The 21,403-nt window shown below is 36.0% G+C and overlaps 1 protein-coding gene across 4 annotated transcripts in view; it reads left to right on the top strand.

Annotated features, from left to right (window-relative positions):
* ERBB4 (v-erb-b2 avian erythroblastic leukemia viral oncogene homolog 4) overlaps positions 1 to 21,403 on the top strand; it is a 1,604,115-nt gene that overhangs the window by 1,171,368 nt on the left and 411,344 nt on the right. For 2 of the 4 annotated variants that reach the window (XM_006872745.1, XM_006872747.1), the window contains exons 15-16: positions 4,164 to 4,318; positions 11,536 to 11,610. In XM_006872745.1, coding sequence (XP_006872807.1) covers positions 4,164 to 4,318; positions 11,536 to 11,610 — 230 coding nt within the window. Of the gene's footprint in view, positions 1 to 4,163; positions 4,319 to 11,377; positions 11,423 to 11,535; positions 11,611 to 21,403 lie in introns of all 4 variants that reach the window. The other 2 variants (XM_006872748.1, XM_006872746.1) reach the window with 1 other exon arrangement.

Below are 21,403 nucleotides of genomic sequence, written 5' to 3'. Positions count from 1 at the left end.
GGCTACTGATCATGAACATTTCTTCATGTGTTTGTTGGCTGCCTGGATCTCATCCATGGTCAAGTGTCTGTTCATGTCCTGTGCCCATTTTTTAATTGGGTTGTCTTTTTCTTGTAGAGATGTTGTAGTTTCCTATATATTTTAGACATGAGTCCCTTATCTGATGTATCATTGCAAAAGTTTTTTTCCCATTCTGTGAAAAAAAAAAAACACATAAATTTTTAATTTTCAGTATGTCCCACTCATCTATTTTGTCTACTTTTGTTTGTGTACTTTTAAAAATGTTTGATAGTCTGTATATGCCCTGAATTAGCGACCTCACATTTCTCCCTATTTTTTCATTGTTGACCTTCATAAATTGGGATTCACATTTAGATCTTTAATCCATGCTGAATTCGTTTTTGTATAGTGTGTGAGGTAAAGGTCTTGTTTCATTCTTTTATATATCACTTTCCTGTTCTGCCAGCACCATTTGTTAAAGAGACTGTCTCCTCCTTGTGCAATATGCTTAGGTACTTTGTCGAAAATCATTTGGCTGTATGTGGACGGGTTAATTTCTGGATTTTTGATTCAGTTCCATTGATCAATGCATCTTGCATTGTACCAGTACCAGGCTGTTTTGACCACTGTGGCCATGTAGTAAAATTTAAAATCGGGGAGTGAAAGACCCTCAGCCCCAGAAACCCGCACAGGGTTGCCTGGAGTCACAACTGACTCCAAGGTGTGCAGTCACCAAAGGTCTAGCTCAAATCAAATTTAGGGCTGTGTCCCTGTGGCTGATGTCATTAGTGGCCGCCAAACTCCTCTCTGTACTGTGGGGGAACTGCGGGGTCAGGGCTGATTTTGGGGGGATGCACATCCACCCACCTGATGGCTTTCCTTGCTGAGCAAAGAAGGCGCTCCAGGGAAGATGCGAGAGAAATGTGTAGCGTCTCCCACACCTCTTTATGCAAGTGTCTCAGCGCTGCTTTTAGAGCGGGTTCACTGAGCTGGAATGGCTGTAACCCCACCCTCTAAACTCTGCCAGGGCCGCATAGCCATAGAGGGAGTCCCATCTCCGGATCCCTAACTCGCGGTATTTTCCTTAATATCGCGATTTTTTTCACTTGAGAATGTGGGAAGCTGACGTCCTGGACCTTATGGTAGATCCGGAGCTCTGGAGTTGTTCTGTGAGCACTTCTTGCATGAGATCTCAGTCCCTCTCTATCATGGAGATTTCCCTACCTGACTTTCTCCACTGTCACTGAAACTGGAAAAAGCTCTGTTTGTTTTTTAATGACTGTTTTGCTTTCTTCATATATGATGCCCTCAATGTCACCTTTTTACAACTAGTCTTGTTGTCGAGTCGGTTCTGACTTTGGTAACTAGTGTTCATTGAGATGGCCTCTAGATTCAGGTGGGATACACTCAATGTCATACTTGGACTCTTGTGTACTTGTTTTATTTTACTTCAGTTTCAGTTTTAATTTTCATAGTAGCAACTGATGGTCTGTTCAGCAGCTGTCCCCTGGCCTTGTTCAGACTGATGATATTGTCCTCCATCATTTCTTTCTACAGTTGTAGTCAATGTGGTTTTTGTGTATGCCATATGGAGGTACATGTAAATATTTGCTGTTTATATTGTTGAAATAAGGTATTTGCAATGAATAATTCATTGGTCTTGCAAAATTCTGCTATGCAATCTCTGGAATTGCTGCTGTGTCTAAGGCCATATTTTCCAATTACTGATCCTTCTTTGTTTCCAAGTTTCACATTCTAGATATTTGATGAATTTCAGACTGCAGAAGTTGGTAAAAATCTTCAATTTTGTCAGTTTTGCCATTAGTGATTGGTGCAAGAATTTGAATAATAGTCATATTAATTGGCCTTCCTTGTAGATGTATGGATGTTATCCTATCACAGATAGTGTATTTCAAGGATAGATCTTGAAATTTTCTTTTTGTCAATGAATGCAATGCCATGTCTCTTCAATTTATCATTCCCAGGATAGTAGACCTTATTTTTGTCTGATTCAAAATGATCAAATACAAATCTCTTTCAGGTCACTAGTGCCTAGGATATTAGTCTTCAGGCATTCAATTTTATGTTTGACAACTTTCAATTTTTCTAGATTCATACTTTGTATATTTCATCATTTGGTTATTAAAGGATGTTTAATAATCAAATGTTTCTTCTAATCTTGTTTCATGCTACATCAGCAAATGACAGATCTGAAAGCTTTACCAGATCCAAGTTATTAAGGTCAACTCTACTTTGAGGATATAACTCCTTTCCAACCTGAAAAGCTCACTTCAAGCACTATTATCAGACAATCATACATTTAAATATATTTATGTATTATGGTTGCTTATTCGTATACTACATATTAGAATGACATATTGTAAGGCAAAGAAAGAAAGAGATGAAGGAGAGAGTCTTGGCTTCAACAGCAGGCAGGTTTATTGAGAGTAAACCTGGGAAGGTGTACTCTTATATCACCAAAGGAGACCAGGAGCCCATCTGTTCTCTTACAGACTTGAGTATTTAAGGTGGTGTGGTCTGGGTACAGTTCTGGTGAGTTTACAATGAGCAGGAGTATGGAGATTTGGGCAGGGGTATGGAGATTTTCCTGAAACCTGGAATTTCCGGCAGGGGGAGGGGAGCGGGGGAGGGTAGCCAAGTGCAACAAAGACCCACGCTTCCCAACTTCCCTGGGGATTGGGATCTCAAGCAGGACCCCATTCAGTGTCAATTGGGGGTAGTTGCAAAGCCATTCTGTTGATCAGGCACAAGGTCCTTCACATGTATTGTTGTTGTTAAGTGCCATCAAGTCAGTTCCAACTCATAGCAATCTTGTATAGCATTTCAAAGGAAGGGCTGGTGGTTTTGAACTGCCAACTTTTGGTTAGCAGTTTGGTGCTTATCCTACAATGCAACACCAGAACTCCAATGGATATTAGAAATATTAAAATATAAATTAATTTAGTACTATTTGCATTCATCATGTTTATATCATTTTTGTACTTGGATCAGTTTCTTTGTAAAGTTGTATTTTGGTATTTTCTATATTTGATAATTTGGAGCTCAGGTAGCATAGCATACTTATAGGATTCTTACTGGTTTTGTGGTGTTATTGATGAATGCCTTTGAGTCAGTTGTGGCTCATGTGAATCCTGTATAGGGGTCCTGAGGAGCAGCTGGTGGATTTGAATCATCAGCATTGCAGTTCAAACCTACCTGGCAGTACAGTGCTTACCCTACAGTGCCACACCAAGACTCTACTAGAATGCTTATCAATAAATATGAAATGATTTTATTATCATAAATTGATTGAGATGGATAGTAATTTAGGGATTATTATGTTTTCTCAAATTACCAATGTCCTTATAATTTGACCATCGTAATTTTTAAAATTTATTTTCCAAACAAAGTCATGGTGCAATCAAAGGAAAGCTTACATCTCACCTTTATTTGATCTCTAATGGTGTCTAGTATTGATTACATCTTTTTCCTCCTTAACTCTTTGTTAGGTGTATTCACAAACTCTGGGTAATTTCAATGAAAATACTAGGAAAATATGCTATTACCAAATACTTTTACCTTATAATACCAGCAGGAGTAAATCATGAAAAGAAATAACTGATGTTCTTCTGAAAATGTTATTGGACAGTTTTCTAATCAAATTAAATTACACTAAAGGCAAGAAATCCTGGCGTGACGCTGTAGGCTAATGTGCCAGACTGCAAAGCCGTTTGAACTGCAAGGTCGGCGGTTGAAGCTCACCAGCTGCTCCTAGCAAACTCTATTCAGGGTCGCTATGGGTCAGAACCGACTCGATGGCACTTAACAACAACAAAGAAAATAAATGAAATTCAGTTGACCCACTAACTGCTCATATTTAAAAAAGAAAAATATTATAAAAACAAATGTGTTGTAATATTTTCTATACTTACATTGTATCAAAGATCAGCTCTAAGACTTTCCCATCGGTGCTCTTTGTACTACTAGAGCTACACGCACCTTTGTCCAGGTGAAAATGCATTCCAGCTCTTTAGAAGAATTATTTAAACCCCATGAGGTTTTGGTAACTAAAATTTTTCAGTGGTTTCCATTGGAAATAACACCTGCTTTCCTTTTTTCTTTGCCTTTCTCTCTTTTTTTTTTCACTCTTTTTCACACCTCAGGGACCTGATAACTGTACAAAATGCTCCCATTTTAAGGATGGCCCAAACTGTGTGGAAAAATGTCCAGATGGGTTACAGGGAGCAAACAGTTTCATTTTCAAGTATGCCGATCAGGATCGAGAATGCCATCCATGCCATCCAAACTGTACCCAAGGGTAAGTAAGCATCCTTGGTAACCAAAGACCAAAGGGGTATGTGTGGAGTCCAAAGGTAAACATAATAATCTTTTCTTGGAAACTGCTTAGTGATTTTATGATTATTATAAAACTCGATTGATTTTTATAATTCATATGTTGATTTTTAGGAGAATCCCCTTCTAAAAGAAAATTCTTTGAATAATCTCAGTTATTCAACCAGAAATACTTCTGTTTAACCATTATTCATAATTGTTATATTGAGATCTTCATGAACTGATATCAGGTATACTTTAAATACATTGAAGAAAATTTCCAAGTTTAACTTGAGATTCATGATATCAGAAGAGATAAGACGATAATCATGCTTTATACTTTTTAGATCTTCAATTAAGATTTTCTGATGCTTTGTTGTTGAAGGTGAGGTTATATTCCTTCGATAAATACGACTTTGGATTACTCTTTCAACAAAATCTAAGCAAAGATAGTAATTACAGGATAAAAACAGGAAACTAATATGTGTATTAAAATTAAAAGTACATTGTGCAAATGTAATTGTATTGCAAGTTAGTCTAGAATTTATCTGACAAACTTTCATTGGTATACACTTTTTTCCATTTTCCACAATGTATATTATACAATGAATAATAAGTGGGTTATCTATGATGTAATAACTTTTGCATAAAAAGCTGTATGTCAGAAAGAAGAAAAGCACAAGCTATAAAAGAAATAATGCCGCTTATGAAAGAAACCCCAACAACTGCTTTTTAAAAGAGTTTTGTAACTAAGTTTAGGATTAACTGCGGTTTCATATACCCTGCCCTCCTGTCCATAAGACCTCTTCTCTAGTGTGCATGTGTTCATGGGAAAACACACACATGGACACAGGAGCACACACATACATAAACACACACATACAGTCTTGTTATGGATAATCCTGTATACTTCATATCTGGAAATTTTGAGATTCTCTGAAGAGATTTTCTGCCAGATTAAAAGCTGGCTATTAGGGAATATTAAAGACATTAACCAAAGAACATCATCTTCTGGCAAGTAGACATCAATTTCTACATGCTGCTACAATTTCCTGCAAATCAAGAATCAGCTTAAGTTACTGTGAAGTAGCAGATCCTCAAAAGGTAAAGTAAGATTCTGCCATCATTGAAATTCAAATCCAGCTAGGAAGACGTGCCAACTCATAGATTTATCCATAGGTTGAGGATACCAGAATAGTCACAATACGCCTTTCTTCAAGGGAATGAGAAGTAATAAATTGCTACTCTTGTGAGTTTGGGGCCCACTTGAAGAAACAACTGGTTTCTCTTTCTGCTGCAGCCTGAGAGAGTCAGCAGCAGAAAGAGAAAATTTTGCCTTCTAAAATAATCATCCATGAGAGAGATTTTATTGTTTTGCAGCTAAAATTAAACCAGTAAATTATTCAATATAATGTTGATGTCAACAGCTGTTGCCATTCAAAATGAGACCTTTAGCTGTTTTTGCAAATCTAATTACAATGAAGCCATTAGGGAAATGAAAGTGAGATGGCAGAGACAGTCTGGATATGTGGCTGGTGTCTTCTTCTAAGTCCTTTAAAATCAGTGTTATACAATAAAAGAAAATGTGTATAGTGAGGGGTGTAGAATTAGGGAACAATGAACAGAGATCAATTCATTACAGCAACAGAATGTGGGTCTCAGCTGAAAGGTAGGATGAAGTTGTCATAGGGAACAAATATCAGCAGATCGGTTGGAGCGCCAAGTAAACTTAAGGAAGCTGTTTGTAGCAACTCAGTGCTGCTGGTGTATAGCAAGACAAAACTTGAATATTGTATACTTCCAGACATCTTCCAAAGTAAATAGATTCTATAATGACTGATTTGATCCTGAAGATTGTTCTTTTTGTTGTTTGTTTCTTTGTTTTGTTTTGTTTTGTTTAACTTCTTGCTAAATTCATCATTACTTTCAGCAGCCTCTGGGGTGTCCAGATTAACTGATTTCATAAAAGTTGTGTGATCACAGCCCCAGAGCAGAAGTTAGAAATTCATGATCCCATATGTGCACTGTTGTTCAACATCATTGTGCTTGGAGATCCTTTAAGAAGATAATGAAGTGAATGATGCATTCAGTCCTTCCTTTTCAATTCAAGTATGAAGAGCTATGATGGCCCCAAGACAGATCACAAGGGCAGTAGTAATGTGGTTTGAAGACTATTTTTATCTCTAAATATATGTAATAACTCATCCATCAGTTAAGTATGAGCTCACCAGAACAGCTTCACTTCTGGAAAACAACATTTTGTTTATATGCTAATGTTATGCCAGCTTACTCAAGAGTCAAGTTAATGGAAGTAATCTTTCAAATCATTTTTTTTTTAGGAGAAAAGTTCTTACTTTGAATCCTGTTTAGTAATTTTCTGAAAACAAAATTATTTGTGTCTTACCTTAAAATCACTTTTTTAATTCTAAAAGCACGCTAAATATTGTTGCTGTTAAGTGCTGTTGAGTTGATTCCAACTCATATCAACCCTGTATAAGGATTCCAAGGAGCAACGCATGGATTTGAACCATCAAACTTGTGATTAGCAGACCAGTGCTTACTCTATAATGCCATACTAGGATATATCACCTGTAATAATTATTTGGATACTTTTTAAATAGGATATCCATTTAGCTCTGATCGAGACATTCAGGCTAATGATCCCAGAGATGAAGAGAGCAAAAAAAAAGAACAATGTCTCTTCTTGTCTTGGGTAAAGGACTTCCATGTCAGCCACTTTTTTTTCATTTTATTCATTTTTTCATCTGTTATACTGAACACCTATTATGTGCCAGGTAGAGTGATAAGCAGGTACAGAAATGAGGTAGACACCATTCCTTACCTCCAGGATGACATAGTCCAGTGGATTTATGTTCTGACATATTATGACATGTTATGATGCCCTCTCATAAGACACTTCTACACAGTATTTTGAAATGATGAGCAAAATGTAAAACTTAGAAATGATTTTCACATTTAAAAATAGAAAGATGAAAGTTGTAAAGAAAGTTTATTAGCTAAATTTAGTATGTAATTAAATAAAGGTAAGATCAGGGAATACAGCTTCCTCACTACCAGCACTTGTGTAACTACTAATTTAATGTCAATTTTATTTCAAATGAAATCTGTGTATTATATATGGGCTCTACATGCTTATTTCATCGAGCATTTAAAAATCATATCACATTTTTTATTATTAAAAACATGATTTCCTGTTATTAAATTATATATCTATGCCTGAATATTTTAATAAATCCTTTGAATATATGTTAAAATTATATAGTGAAAGAATTTCCACTACTGGAGAGAAGAAAAGAGATTCTGCTTATGGAACTATTAACTTTTCGTTGAAAAGAAAAATATTTTCAATTTCCTTTCAAAATTTGAAACACATTTTATCAAAATATCTCAAGCTGGTTTAGCTGCATGAGTACTTTTAAGTGCTGGCCAATGAATAAGGAAGACTGAAGAACAATTGGTACATTTGAATTATGGTGTTGATCAAGAATTTTGAATATACCATTGTCTACCACTTCCAGCACCAGCATATCTCTTAGAAGAAGTACAATAAGAATGCTTATTAGAAATGAGTATGGCAAGACTTTGTCTCACATACTTTAAACATATTATCAGAAGGAGGACAACATGCTTGATAAAATGAAGGGTCAGCAAAAAAGAAGAGGACAGTGGCTCCAACAATGTATTCATCATAGCAATGCTTGTGAGAATCATACATGTAATCACAATGAGTCAGAACCAGATTAACAAATAACAACAAGAAGATTCTTGTAAGTCAGTTCATGCCCACAACTAGTCAATACAGCTCAATACTCACAATTCTATATATTATTCCATGATATGTTAGTTAGCCATAGAATTATTTCACATTCTGACCTTTCTGTAAGGATTCAAATTCTACTTTGGAACATTACATTTTGGGGGGAGATTTATTATTTTGTATCTTGATTATGTCCTTTAATTTGGAGTTTTGACTCTTCAAGATCTGACCCCTAGCTAATGTAGCATAGTGGTTATGAATCGGGCTGCGAACCTTAAGGTCAGAAGTCCGAAACTACCAGCTGTCCCGCAGGAGAAAGATGAGGCTTTCTGCTCCCATAAAGATTTACAGCCTCGGAAACCCTGTACAGGGTCGCTATGGGTCCGTTCCGACTCCACGGCACATGACCACCACCACCAGCTAATGTTCCATTTCTTGTTCTGTTCTACTTGTTACCTCATATTTGATTTTCCAGACATTTCACAGTTGCTTTTGTTCTTTCCATACACTAAGCATTCCTCAGATCACTGCTTTTGCTCTTAGTGTTCATTGTCCTTTAGAATCACTACCGCCCCAACACTAGTTCTCAGAACTCTAAGCTTCAATTGCCTAACTCCTCCAAGATGTTTACCATGGCCTTCTGAAACTTGGTTGGATATTCATTCCCTCTTCTTGCTCCCCTAAACCTTCTTTTTTTCCTTCCTATTTCTTATTTCAAGAGGCACCTAAGAAAACAGTGGTGATCTGCTTCCAAAGGGTTATGTACAGCCTTGCAACCCCTATGAAATAGTTCTACTTTTATCACCATGAGTGAGAATCAACTCAATGAAAACTGACAGCAATGTATCACACTATACAATATACATCTGTGAATACATCTGTCTCCTTCATTAAATTGGGAGCTCATTGGAATAGGACAAGTGTCTAATTCATCTTTTTACTCCTTCCAGCTCCTAGAACAGTAGGAACACTTAGTAGACATGGAACACAGATTTTTAAATGACTGAGCGAAGGTCTTTAATTAGTCATACTTTCTCCTCAAGTAGAATTTCACTTTCAAATGTTTTTATCCAAAGACATAGACTGCAAACTAACCAAATTCTCATTTGGAAATAAGTACACTATTAATTTCACTAAACAGCAAGGGTCTGTGGTGCTGCAGGTTAATGCACTGGACTGCAAAGTCGGTCTGAACAGAAAGGTCGATGGTTCAAGTTCACCGGCTGGTCCTTGGAAACCCCATACAGGGTCCCTATGAGTCGGAAATGACTCAGCAGTACTTAACAACAAAATAAGGAGCTCTGGTAGCGTAGTGGTTACGAATCGGGCTGTGAGCCGCAAGGTCAGCAGTTCAAAACTACCAGCAGTTCCGCGGGAGAAAGATGAGGCTTTCTGCTCCCGTAAAGATTTACAGCCTTGGAAACACTGTGCAGGGTCGCTATGGGTCGGAACTGACTCCTCAGCACAAAACCATCACCACCAGAAAAAGAGGAATAGAATGAAAAGAAAATCATATAGGACATTTAAGAAGCTTTTATAGTAAATAGTTTTGAAATTTTACAAATTATTTTGATTATGGATTATAGTAGTAATACAATGCTATTGGAGTCCTGGTGTGGTGCTGTAGGATAAGCACTGGACCCCAAGGTCAGTTTGAACAACAAGTTTGGCAGTTCAAACTCACTAGCTGTTCACTGGAAACCCTATACAGGGTCACTATGAGTCAGAACCTACTTGATGGCTCTTAACAACAACAGTGTTATGTGCCTTAATTTTTCCTATTGGTTTATTGTTGTTGTTGTTGTTTTAAGATTTATATATCTAGGTTAAAACTTAACTGTATTTTTCAAAACAATTCCTCAAAATAAAAACAGATAGAAAATAATTCTCTATAGAAATGTTAAAATATTGAAAAAATCGAGATCGTAACTTGTCATTGTACATAGTTATACCAATTCACCAATATTTAGTGTTATTTTTGTGCTGGTATGGTTCTGTAGAACAAGTACTGATCTGCATATCACAAGGTTGGCGGTTCAAACCCACCAGTTGTTCCTCAGAAACCCTATACAGGGTTGGTATAAGTCGGAACCAACTCAGCAGCAGTTAGCAAGAACAAAAGCAGCTGTATTTCTTAGCTGTTGGAAGAGTCTGGATAATGCCCTGGAGCTGCTCATATTTGATGAGAGAAAAGGGAAAGAGAAAACAATTTAAATCTGTAATGACTCAGAATGAAATTCTAGGAAATATACTTCTCAATCCTGTATACTTATATAATTCCATTTAAATGTTAATCTCAGAGTATTCCTTAGTTATCTGGATCTCAATTTATTCATTTCCTTTTCAGAGTATTTATTTATTTGTTATTGTCTGGGTTCAATATTATGGCAGTTTAAAAACCTGTTTTGTTTGCCTGTTATGGCACTACTATTTTAAAAGAAATTGTCAAGATACATTGGAGTATGGTGAAACCATTTAATTTGCTTTAAAATGAATTCATAAACATAAATATGTTTTAAAGACAGTCACAACCAAGGGCTGTAATGTGATTATGTAAAATATCCATGAGAATAGCATGTTAATTCACTTTCTGCCAAAATCAATCTTTAGTTTGAATATCAAGCACTAGGTTATTTTATTATATTGAATAGTTCATGTTTCTTTCTTTTTAATTAATTTTTTACTGATTTTGTTTTTTACATAAACTAAAAGCCTTTAAAAGACATCATACATGAAACAAGTATGTTGTTGTTGTTATGTGCCGTGGAGTTGGTTCCGACTCATGTACAGGGTTTCCTGTACAGGGTTTCTGAGGCTGTAAATCTCTACAGGAGCAGAAATCTTCATCTTTCTCCTGTGGAACAGCTGGTAGTTTCAAACTGCTGACCGTAAGGTTAGCAGCCCGATTCGTAAGTATGTAAGCATAGCAGTTGAAACATCGTTACCATCAAGACATACAATCATGAATGATGCAAATGCATTGAAAGTAAAGAAATGAACTGTGTATTGCTGGATATTATCCAACGAAATAGGATACCATTTCTTTTACGTGGACATGTTTCTTTTCTTTACTTGGGTGTATTGCAATTCACTTCTATGTATCCAAGAAGCAATAATCTTCTCTCTGGCTCCAAATGTATGGTGTTCTAAAAATTGTCTAATAATTATAATGATGTATTTGACACATTCGGTATTTATCTCACCAACAGTTTCTCAGAATGACTAATTTTTCTTTCCTTGTATTTTTCAAATTTTGATCTTCTGCAGGTGCATAGGCTCAAGTATTGAAGATTGCATCGGCCTGATGGATAGGTACTTGATGTGCTTGCTTCTTCCTCCGAAGCTCCATGTGTGAGCACTGGTGCATGTGTGTGCATGTCCCTGTGAATGGAGAATGATGGTTTCTGTTCTGTAATTGCCTGCAGGTGTAGCGGTCCCACTAGTCATGACTGCATTTACTACCCATGGACGGGCCATTCCACTTTACCACAACATGCTAGGTAACATCTGTCATGTTTCCATTTTCTCACTCAATTCCAATGATCATGGATAAAAAACAATACTAACCACTTGGACAAAATCTATACTATCTGAAATTAGAGAGTTAAGCAATAAGCATTAAGACCTTTACTTTTTACAGTCATATTGCTTAGCACTTTCTCCTTCATTCATTACGATATGATTTCAGAGTCTGTATAAGTAGTGCCATTTTTAATACTGTTATACAATGGAAAGAGGATTTTGAATTGCTAATCTAGAACTACAATAGAATGTTTTTGTTCTTAATTATGTAGGCAACTGTCAAAAAAACTAAAAGGACTTTAAAGAAGCAATTTACAAAAGTTCTATTTTTGTAAGATATATATTGTTTAATCTGATTTGATTTCTAATTTTATGTTGTCTTTAACTGGATGATATATCCTTTATGTACCATAATAACCATAAATTAAAGATAATATAGAAAATATTTTGTGAAGGTCACATTACAACTTGGTATTTAAAACAAAATTCATATTACTCATATTCACACAAAAGAACCTACACACCAAATAGTCATCAAAAACTAGAAACTCGTCAAATGTTGTTCAGTTGTGGTATATTCAAATATTGCAACCTTATTCAGCAATCAAAAGTAATTAACAGCTGATATTCACCAACACAGATGAATCTCTAATACATTTTGTTAAATGACAGAAGCCAGATTTGAAGGGTCATTTATGCTTAAAAAGTCAAAACTAGAGGTACAGAAAGTAAATCAGCATATCTAGAGGATCGTAGCCAGTGCTGAGGTTGACTATAAAGGGACTTATAAGGAAATATGTAAAAATATTCAAATTGCTCTATATCTTGAGTGTGGTAATTGTTTCACAAGTTCTTAAATACCACAAACTCTCAATTATAAACAGTAAGTTTTATTGTATGTTCATTATACCTTTATAAACCCTACTTTAGAAACATATATTTATTTTTTAGAAAAATGATAAATGTGCAATGTTATTTGAAAATGGTATTAGCTTATTTGTGACAAATTCATTGCATCTTTTTAGAAGGAAGGAGGGTAGTATTAATGTACAGTTAGGAAAGTGAGAATTTTAGAGCAAACATTGCTTTTAAGGTAAACTTTTTCATTGAAGTTTTCATATACAGTGAAAACATAGATAAAACCTAAGTGTAAAGCTTACTGAATTGCCCAAAATGAAACCTTTATTAACCAGATTAAGAAAGAAAATATTCGAATTCAAACCTCTTTGCACCTCCTTCAAATGTGACAATAATCACTGTTCCTATTTCTAACAGTACAGATCAATTTGCTGATCTTATACTCTATGTAGCTCTGGTAGCGTAGTGGTTACGAATCGGGCTGCGAACCTTAAGGTCGGTGGTTCAAAACTACCAGCCGCTCCGCGGGAGAAAGATGAGGCTTTCTACTCCCGTAAAGATTTACACCCTCGGAAACCCTGTACAGGGTTGCTATGGGTCGGAACCGACTCATTAGCAACAACAACATACTCTATGTAAATTGAATCATATATGATGCATTCTTTGTATCTGGCTTCTTTTGATAAACATTGTATTTATGAGATTATCTCACGTCATTGAATTGAATCATAGTTGTTTTTTCATTTATGTGGTAATGTCTTTAAATGCTTTTTAACAGTCAAATAAGTGATATATCATTTTAATATATATTTAATGATGTAAATAGACAAATCAACTTCTAAGAAGAATATAAAGCAGTGGCACTTTGACGTTTGGGTACAATCAGAACTGTTCAGTACAGTTGTTTGAAACAAGGTCAGCACTAAGAAATAATTCACAGGAAAATATATGTATGTGAGGGGCTTCAAAATGTTCATGAAAAATGAAATTAAAAGACAATGAAATGTTTCCATGAATAACCTCTTTGGATAGATAGAGAAAGTGAGAGAGAGATTATAAATGAAAGAAATTTAAGATACAAGGTATGGCTTTATAAACCAAGATCCATCATAGATTTTTTAAAATTCCTAAATCATTATTTCTTCTTGAGACTTTGGTTAAGTCACTACATTATCACCTTCAGAGTGTTGTCACATTTGTTTTGGTGATTTTCTCATAGTAACCCAAGTGATTAGTAAGACGCTGCACGTGCTGTCTCTAGAGTCAGATTTTCTAAGAACAAAGCTTACACCATGACTCGTCATGTGTGAGAAAATGGGTTGTTAATATCAATAATAAATTAGTTGTGAAGATTGAATGAGTTAATATTTTCAAACAGTGCCTGGCTCATAAAAGTCACTCATTAAATATTATTACTTCTTATTTCTCTATATAGCAAGGATTCTTAACCTAAAGAATAGTGGGTGGGGGGCGGGGTGGATATGTGTCCCATGGTGAGGAGGCAGGTTATTCAAAGTCATCTAGAGAACTCTGCCATCACTCGATAATCTATCTGATGAGTCCTTTATATTAAAGGACTCCCTTCATATTGAGCACCACCGTCAAAATCAGGGAACCTGCCACCAGTTGGGGTAGATCATAGACACTGTGCATAGTCAGAGAAGAGTCAGAAACCACTGTGATAGCTCACTTATGCTTTGAGAAAACTATAATTGAGATTACATAACTTGAAATCACAGTGTATTTTACTACAGTTTTTAGTATTTCTGGCATTTAAAATCGATATGGGAAATTTCCATCTTGCTGCATGCCTCAGTTCTGACACTATACACCGAATTCAGCTTAGTTTGGTCAGTAACAGAGTATAAGCCAGTGTATGTAGTACACAGTATGTTGTTCCTAAGAAAATGCTCCTAAATCCCATTCTAAATACAAAAGCCTGAGTTAAAATCTTGGTCCTACCATTTTTCTTTTCTTTAAGGGGCTAGGGTGTCAATAGTAATTTTTGAAACAGAAATTCTTATATCTTATAAGATTTGATGTGAAGATTAATTGAGTTAATGCATGGAAGCTGTTACATAGTGTATGGGCGCTGATGGTAATGACTAGTAAAAATCATGATGCCTAATTTCATGAGATTGTGTTCTATTTTCATGTGAAATAAATTCACTAATTCATATAAAAGGACATTAATCCAATCCTTTAGTTTTTACAAATTAGCACCTTAGAGTTTCTCATATTTTAAGCAATTAAATTTATATTACACATCTAAGTGTGTAATGATATAGATAAATTTGTAGTACGTTTGTTTTATAATCTATCATCCTAAAATACCCTTTTTGCATAGAACCAAATCCACTCCTGGAGTTTACCTTTCAACCAAATAATAGATTGGCCTATGAAATAAATAATAATACCCATGAAGAACGTGCTTCTTAGGACAAGCAACTATATGGGATCAAAAAAGGAAACATTTTTCCAACAACAAAGATGAGAAGGTTAGAAGGAGCTGGCAAACTGGAGAGATAAAAGCAGGAAAGGTAGGGTGGATATGGAAAGAATGCTGAAACATTGCAGGGATAGGAACCAATGTCAGGGAACAATTTGTTTATGAATTGTTGAATGAGAAAATAATTTGTTATATATACTTTCCTATAAATCACAACAAAATGTTATCTGTTTCTCACAAGTGAAATAAAAAACCAGAAAAAAAAAATTTACAAAACCCTTAGGTAGTGTTTCATTACAACCTGTTTTAAACTTGTGTTTTAAAACAATGTGACTCTGATCTTCAGTTTGATTGGCTTGTCTGAGTCTGTTTAGAAAGTAGTTTGGAATTTACATGAAAGAATTAGCCTGGGCACATAGGAAATGTGTTTATGACCGTAGGACATATCACAAATTGGATAAGAAGTGAAGGTAACAAGGATCTCTGTTTTTAGGGGCTGGATGTGGCAGTAAATGCTTGCCTTCCATGTGGGACAGATACACACATGATTGAAAGCAGGAGACTAATCCAGTAATGTTTCAATTCCTTTTCCATCTCCCTGATAGTTTTCAAAACTTTGTCTTAATTGATTAACGTAAGTCTAATTTATCAGAGTCTTGGGGTAGTGCTGTGGGTTATTGCGCCAGACTACAAAGCCGTTTAAACTGCAAGGTTGGTGGTTCAAGCTCACAAGTCGCTCCTCGGAAACCCTATAAAGGGTCGCTATGGGGCGGAACCGACTCGATGGCACTTAACAACAACAACAATATAGTAGTGGAGTTCTGGTGTGGCACTGTGGGTTAATGTGCCAGACTGCAAAGTCATTTGAACTGCAAAGTCGGTGGTTCAAACTCACCAGCTGCTCCTTGGAAACCCTTTATACAGGGTCGCTATGGATTGGAACCGACTTGAAAGCAGTTAACAACAACAATATAGTAGTAGTAGTAGAATCCTGTTGTGGCACTATAGGAGAAAGCACACAGTTGGCAGTTCAAACCCACCAGCCGCTCCTTGGAAACCCTGTACAAGGTTGCTATGAGTAGGATTTGATGGCATTTAACAACAACAATATAGTATAGGGAGTCCCTGCATGGCACAAAAAGTTAAGCAATGAACTACTAATCAAAAGACTGGTAGTTCAAACCAACCCAGAGGCAACTCAGAAGTAAGGACTGATGATTTGCTTGTGAAAGGTTGTTGTTGTTGTTAAGTGCCGTCGAGTCGGTTCCGACCCATAGCGACCCTGTACAGGGTTTCCGAGGGTGTAAATCTTTACGGGAGTAGAAAGCCTCATCTTTCTCCCGCGGAGCAGCTGGTAGTTTCGAACCGCTGACCTTAAGGTTCGCAGCCCGATTCGTAACCACTACGCTACGTCTTGAAAACACGATGGAATGAAGTTTTATTCTGTAAACCAGGCTACTATGAATCAAAATTGACTTGATGACAACTAACAACAATAAAATAAGTGGGCAAAAAAACGGTGGAAAAAATTTGCTTTAAGTTTTATAAACTATTTTAGCTGGTGTATTATCTAAATTCCTTGCTTTAATCACAGAAAATTGCATTTAGCATGTCTATTTGGCCATTTCAAAGTGTTGAGAGTTCATACTCCCTATTATGCTCCATTGTGCTATATTCTGTTTACAAAACCAGCAGAAACAATAAAAGATTGAAAGAAAAGTAGGTGAAAGTTTTCCTATCGTGATCGACTTTTATCTTCTACACAGTGCTGTTCTTTCCCAAGCCTGCAATTTGTGAATTGGTTTTCAACTCTCCATTTACCTTGTAGGCTGCTGAATTTTTTCCAGAAAGATTAGATAAGGTAGACTGGAGTTTATTCATTTACTTATTTTTGCATTTTATCTCGTAAAATATGCCACTTATAATAAACTTATACTTAACAACAACACTTGCTATTTTAGAATCTCTTTCTGCTTTCTTTTTCTGAATTTAGTACCTTAAAAAATAGCATTTACCTTTGATGGTTTTGCTTTTCCATTAAGAATTCTATGAAGGAATACATTTAACAAAGTATTTTAAAAAATGTTTTTCTTTTATTGGGGTCGTTGTTGTTGTTATGTGCCATGGAGTCGGTTCCGACTCATTGTGACCCTGTACAGGGTTTCTGAGGCTATAAATCTTTACGGGAGCAGAAAGCCTCATCTTTCTCCCGCGGAACTGCTGACCTTGAGGTTTGCAGCCCGATTCGTAACCACTATGCTACCAGAGCTCCTTTTTATTGGGGTAGTATGTATTTTTGCTTAAGCATATTCTATTTTAAATAGATTTAGATTTGAAGTATTAGATTCTGTAAGACTAATATCTCTTGTAGAATTTATGAAATAAAATAAAATGACTACTAGCTATCTGTTAAGCATTTATGTCTGCCTACTTGCTCCAATTTAATTATTACAGATGCTTCACAATGTGAAAAAAGGTCATTGAAATATACTATTCTAAGATTTGACTCTTGGCATTCTTTTCCAATAAACTAAAATTCAGAAATATTAATATGAAATTATTATTACTAAGATTTTTATTAGGATTTTTAGCAAATTAGAAATATTCATTTTTATTTCAAAGTATTTCATTTCTAGTCTTCAGTTTTCCAATTATCTTTACGTTGTAACCAAGTAGCCATATAAAATTCTTTGCAAATATTTCCATGATGGTACAAAGAGATACTTTGTCAGTATGCAAAGACAGAGGTAGATGTCATACAATAACCAAATGTAATTCCTAATGAATAAAAGTCGTTGTGGTTAAGTGCTACGGATTGAACCACAAGGTCTGTGCTTCAAATTCACCAAGCTATTCCTTGACCCTAAACAGGGTAGCTGAGTTGGAACTTATTTAACAGTACTTAACAACAACAATGACAATATTTAGAAGAGCAGATTACCAAGTTTTTCTCTAGCAGAGCTCCTGCATGGGTTTGAACTGCTAAACTTTTAAACTGCTGAGCACTTAACCAGGACTTCTTCACTGACCTCTTTGTTGTTGTTGTGTGCCTGGAGTCAGTTCCGACTCATAGTGATCCTGTCCAAGGTTTCCGAGGCTGTAAATCTTTAAGGGAGCAGAAGACCTCATCTTTCTCCCAAGGAACAGCTGGTAGTTTCGAACTGCTGACCTTGAGGTTCGCAGCCCAATTCGTAACCACTATGCTACCAGAGCTCCTTAAAGCTCAGGTGATCTGGTTAGGCCCATCTGGATTGTCTCCCTGTCAAGTGAGTTGGGACCTTAATTGATGTTGATATTGTTGTTCTTAAGTGCCGTTGAGTCGGTTCCGACCCATAGCGACCCTGTATAGGGTTTCCGAGGAGCAGCTAGTGAGCTTCAACTGCCGACCTTGCAGTTCAAACGACTTTGCAGTCTGGCGTATTAACCCACAGCGCCACACCACTACTACTAAATTCTGAATGGGAGAGAATGTGTGTATTCCAGGGCTCAGAATTCTGGAGCACATTTTAGAATTCTACCTTATCACAGCTACTCTGGAAACATTTCAAATATTTTAGCTTGTTTTTTCTTAACCTGCAAGTAACTCTATTTTCTGTGTCTCATGCAACTGCTTTCAGGTGAGGATGCCTTTATAGCCGTAAAACAAATTGGTCTTACTATCTTCAAATAATTTATTCCATTCATACCAAAACAAAATAAACTTGAAGGAAGCAATCAGTTATCTTAGAATGACTACTAGGACTCTCCCTGTACATTTATACTTGTATGCCTTAGTGTCCCAATGTCCACATTGACCCCAGTATCCAATTTATGAATGTTGTTGTTGTTGTTAAGTGTCTTTGAGTCCATTCCAACCCATAGTGACCTTGTATAGGGTTTCTAAGAAGCCAATGGTGAGCTTGAACCGCCAACCTTTCTGGTATGGTACTGTGGCTGATGAGCTAGACTTCAAAGTTCAAACCAACTTTGCATTAGCCACCTTGCCATAACAGAAACTCATATATCCAATTCATATTAACCTGCCCAAGGTTTTACCAACTGTATCATCTTTCTATTTATTTCTATTTATTCTTCAGTCTGCTAAATCAAATCCAAGAAGCTCTAGACTTGCATTGCCTAATATGAAAACCACTAGTCATGTGAGAACATGTACTTTTTAATTGCAGTTAAAAGTAGTTGAGATGTGCTGCAATTGTTGAAAATATATGGTTTTGAAGACTTAATATGAGAAAAGATATGGAAAATATCTCAACAATATTTTATATAGGTTACATCTTGAAATTTTAGTAATTTTAAATATATTGAGTTAAACAAAACTGCATTGCAATTAATTGCATTTGTTTTTATAATGTTCCCACTAGAACACTGAAAATTTCATATTTAGTTTGCATTGTATATCTGTGGGATAGCTCTGCTCTAGGCCAATAATCTGTTTTCACTGCACACTCATCTGTGTATATGAGGGAATTTCAAAAAGTTCTGGAAACTCACATTATCTTTTAATTCCCTTTTTCAATCAAGTACATATGGTGGAGATTTAAAAAATGAAATAAAAAATTAATGTAAAAGAATCCTAAGAATATTTTTCTTTCATTTCCATTTTGGAGGTGGTTTTATTCCAGAGTGTTATATGGAGATGGAGATGTACCCCATTTGAGTAATAGATGACAGTTTGGTAGGAAACATTCACCTCAGGAACTCCACATAGAGGCTTTTTGTCCCCATGGATCATATTTTGGTAACAGTTTTACATGCAGTAACAATAGTGAAGGGAATGCTCTTGCATATTCACACCAGGGAGTTTATTTCCTTATTTTCAGTCAGGTACAGACAGATGAGATGACTTAGACATACCCAAGGAAGATGGCCTGTTTTTCCTGACCCCATTACATTTACCTGTGTTTGTATACATGCACACTGATCTTATGTATGTCCTCAAAAGAAGTCTAAAATATGATCATTATAGTCTGTATTTAGAATTCCCAATGTAATCCACTTTTAAAATGAAAAGCTATACACTATTCAAAATATATTGTAGACTTCATTGAAGTTTTACTTTATATCCAATATTTATATTTAAATATTGTTTCAATATTTATATGTCACAAATGAACAATAATTAAGAAAAAGGATTTTTTAAATGTAGGTCAATTTACTATTTTTTATACTTGTCATACATTCAGACACAGTCAAAATTATTCCCCATATAATTTAAGCAGACAATGAATTAGACCCTATAAATAAGTATCTTTGCTTTTTCATATTTCCTATTTATCTAAGGGAATCTAATTAACTGGGACCCCCTTCTGTTAAGTGGTTACATAAAATGATATGTCGTTATTAACTCAAATTGCTCTCTTCATGCTTCCTTCTTATAGTATCATAATATATTCTTTAACTAATCGTTCATTCATAAACATACGACTATCTTTCCACACTATATTTGTAAAACTAAAACCCACTGGCATAGCGTCATTTCCAATGAAACGAGCTCTGGTAAATTAGTGCTTATGAATCGGGCTGCGAACCGCAAGGTCAGCAGTTCGAAACTACAAGCTGTTCCACGGGAGAAAGATGAGGCTTTCTGCTCCGGTAAAGATTTATAGCCTTGGAAACCCTGCACAGGGTCGCTATGAGTTGGAACTGACTCCACGGCACATCACCATGCATGTAGGAAAGGAGCTCTGGTAGCATAGTGGTAACGAATCGGGCTGCTAACCTCAAGGTCGGCAGATAGAAATTACCAGCTGTTCCTGGGAGAAAGATGAGGCTTTCTGCTCCAGTAAAGAGTTGCAGCCTTGGAAACGCTGTGCAGGATCACTATGAGTCGGAACCGACTTCACGGTACTTAACAACAATAACAAAATGCATGTAGGAGTTCTGGTCTGGTGCTGGTGGATAATGTGCTGGACTGTGAGGTCAGTTTGAGCTCGGCTGTTTAAACCCATCAGCCACTCCCTGGAAACCCTATACATGGTTGTTACGAGCTGGGACCGACTAGACAGCAGTTAATAACAACAATGCATGTAGACATCAGCTAGTTTATAGGGAGCATTTTGATTTACCAACAAGACTCACTCACAATCATTTCATTCTAAACTTCCATCCTCCCTCAAACCCAATGTGGTATAATTTTATTGCAGTTTCTCAGTTCTAAAGAATGGAAAACTGATAAGCTCTGTAAACCTTCACCCAAATTACAATAAAAAGTTTTTTAAAATTTTTAAAGAATGAATGACAAGTAGTAAGAAACCCACCTCTAATAAACTGAATGCTTGTAGCCATTGATATTTTTATAGCATTGTGTTCATCTGCTTATAGTAAAGCATTGAATATGCTGGCATCATTTATAAACTAGTTACAGTTACTTTTGTTGTTGTTGTTGTTAAGTGCCGTCGAGTCGGTTCCGACCCATAGCGACCCTGTATAGGGTTTCCGAGGGTGTAAATCTTTACGGGAGTAGA

This window comes from Chrysochloris asiatica, unplaced genomic scaffold (genome assembly GCF_000296735.1).
Source record: "Chrysochloris asiatica unplaced genomic scaffold, ChrAsi1.0 scaffold00212, whole genome shotgun sequence".
Classification (NCBI taxonomy): Eukaryota; Metazoa; Chordata; class Mammalia; order Afrosoricida; family Chrysochloridae; genus Chrysochloris; species Chrysochloris asiatica.
This window is presented reverse-complemented; position numbering and strand designations above follow the sequence as displayed.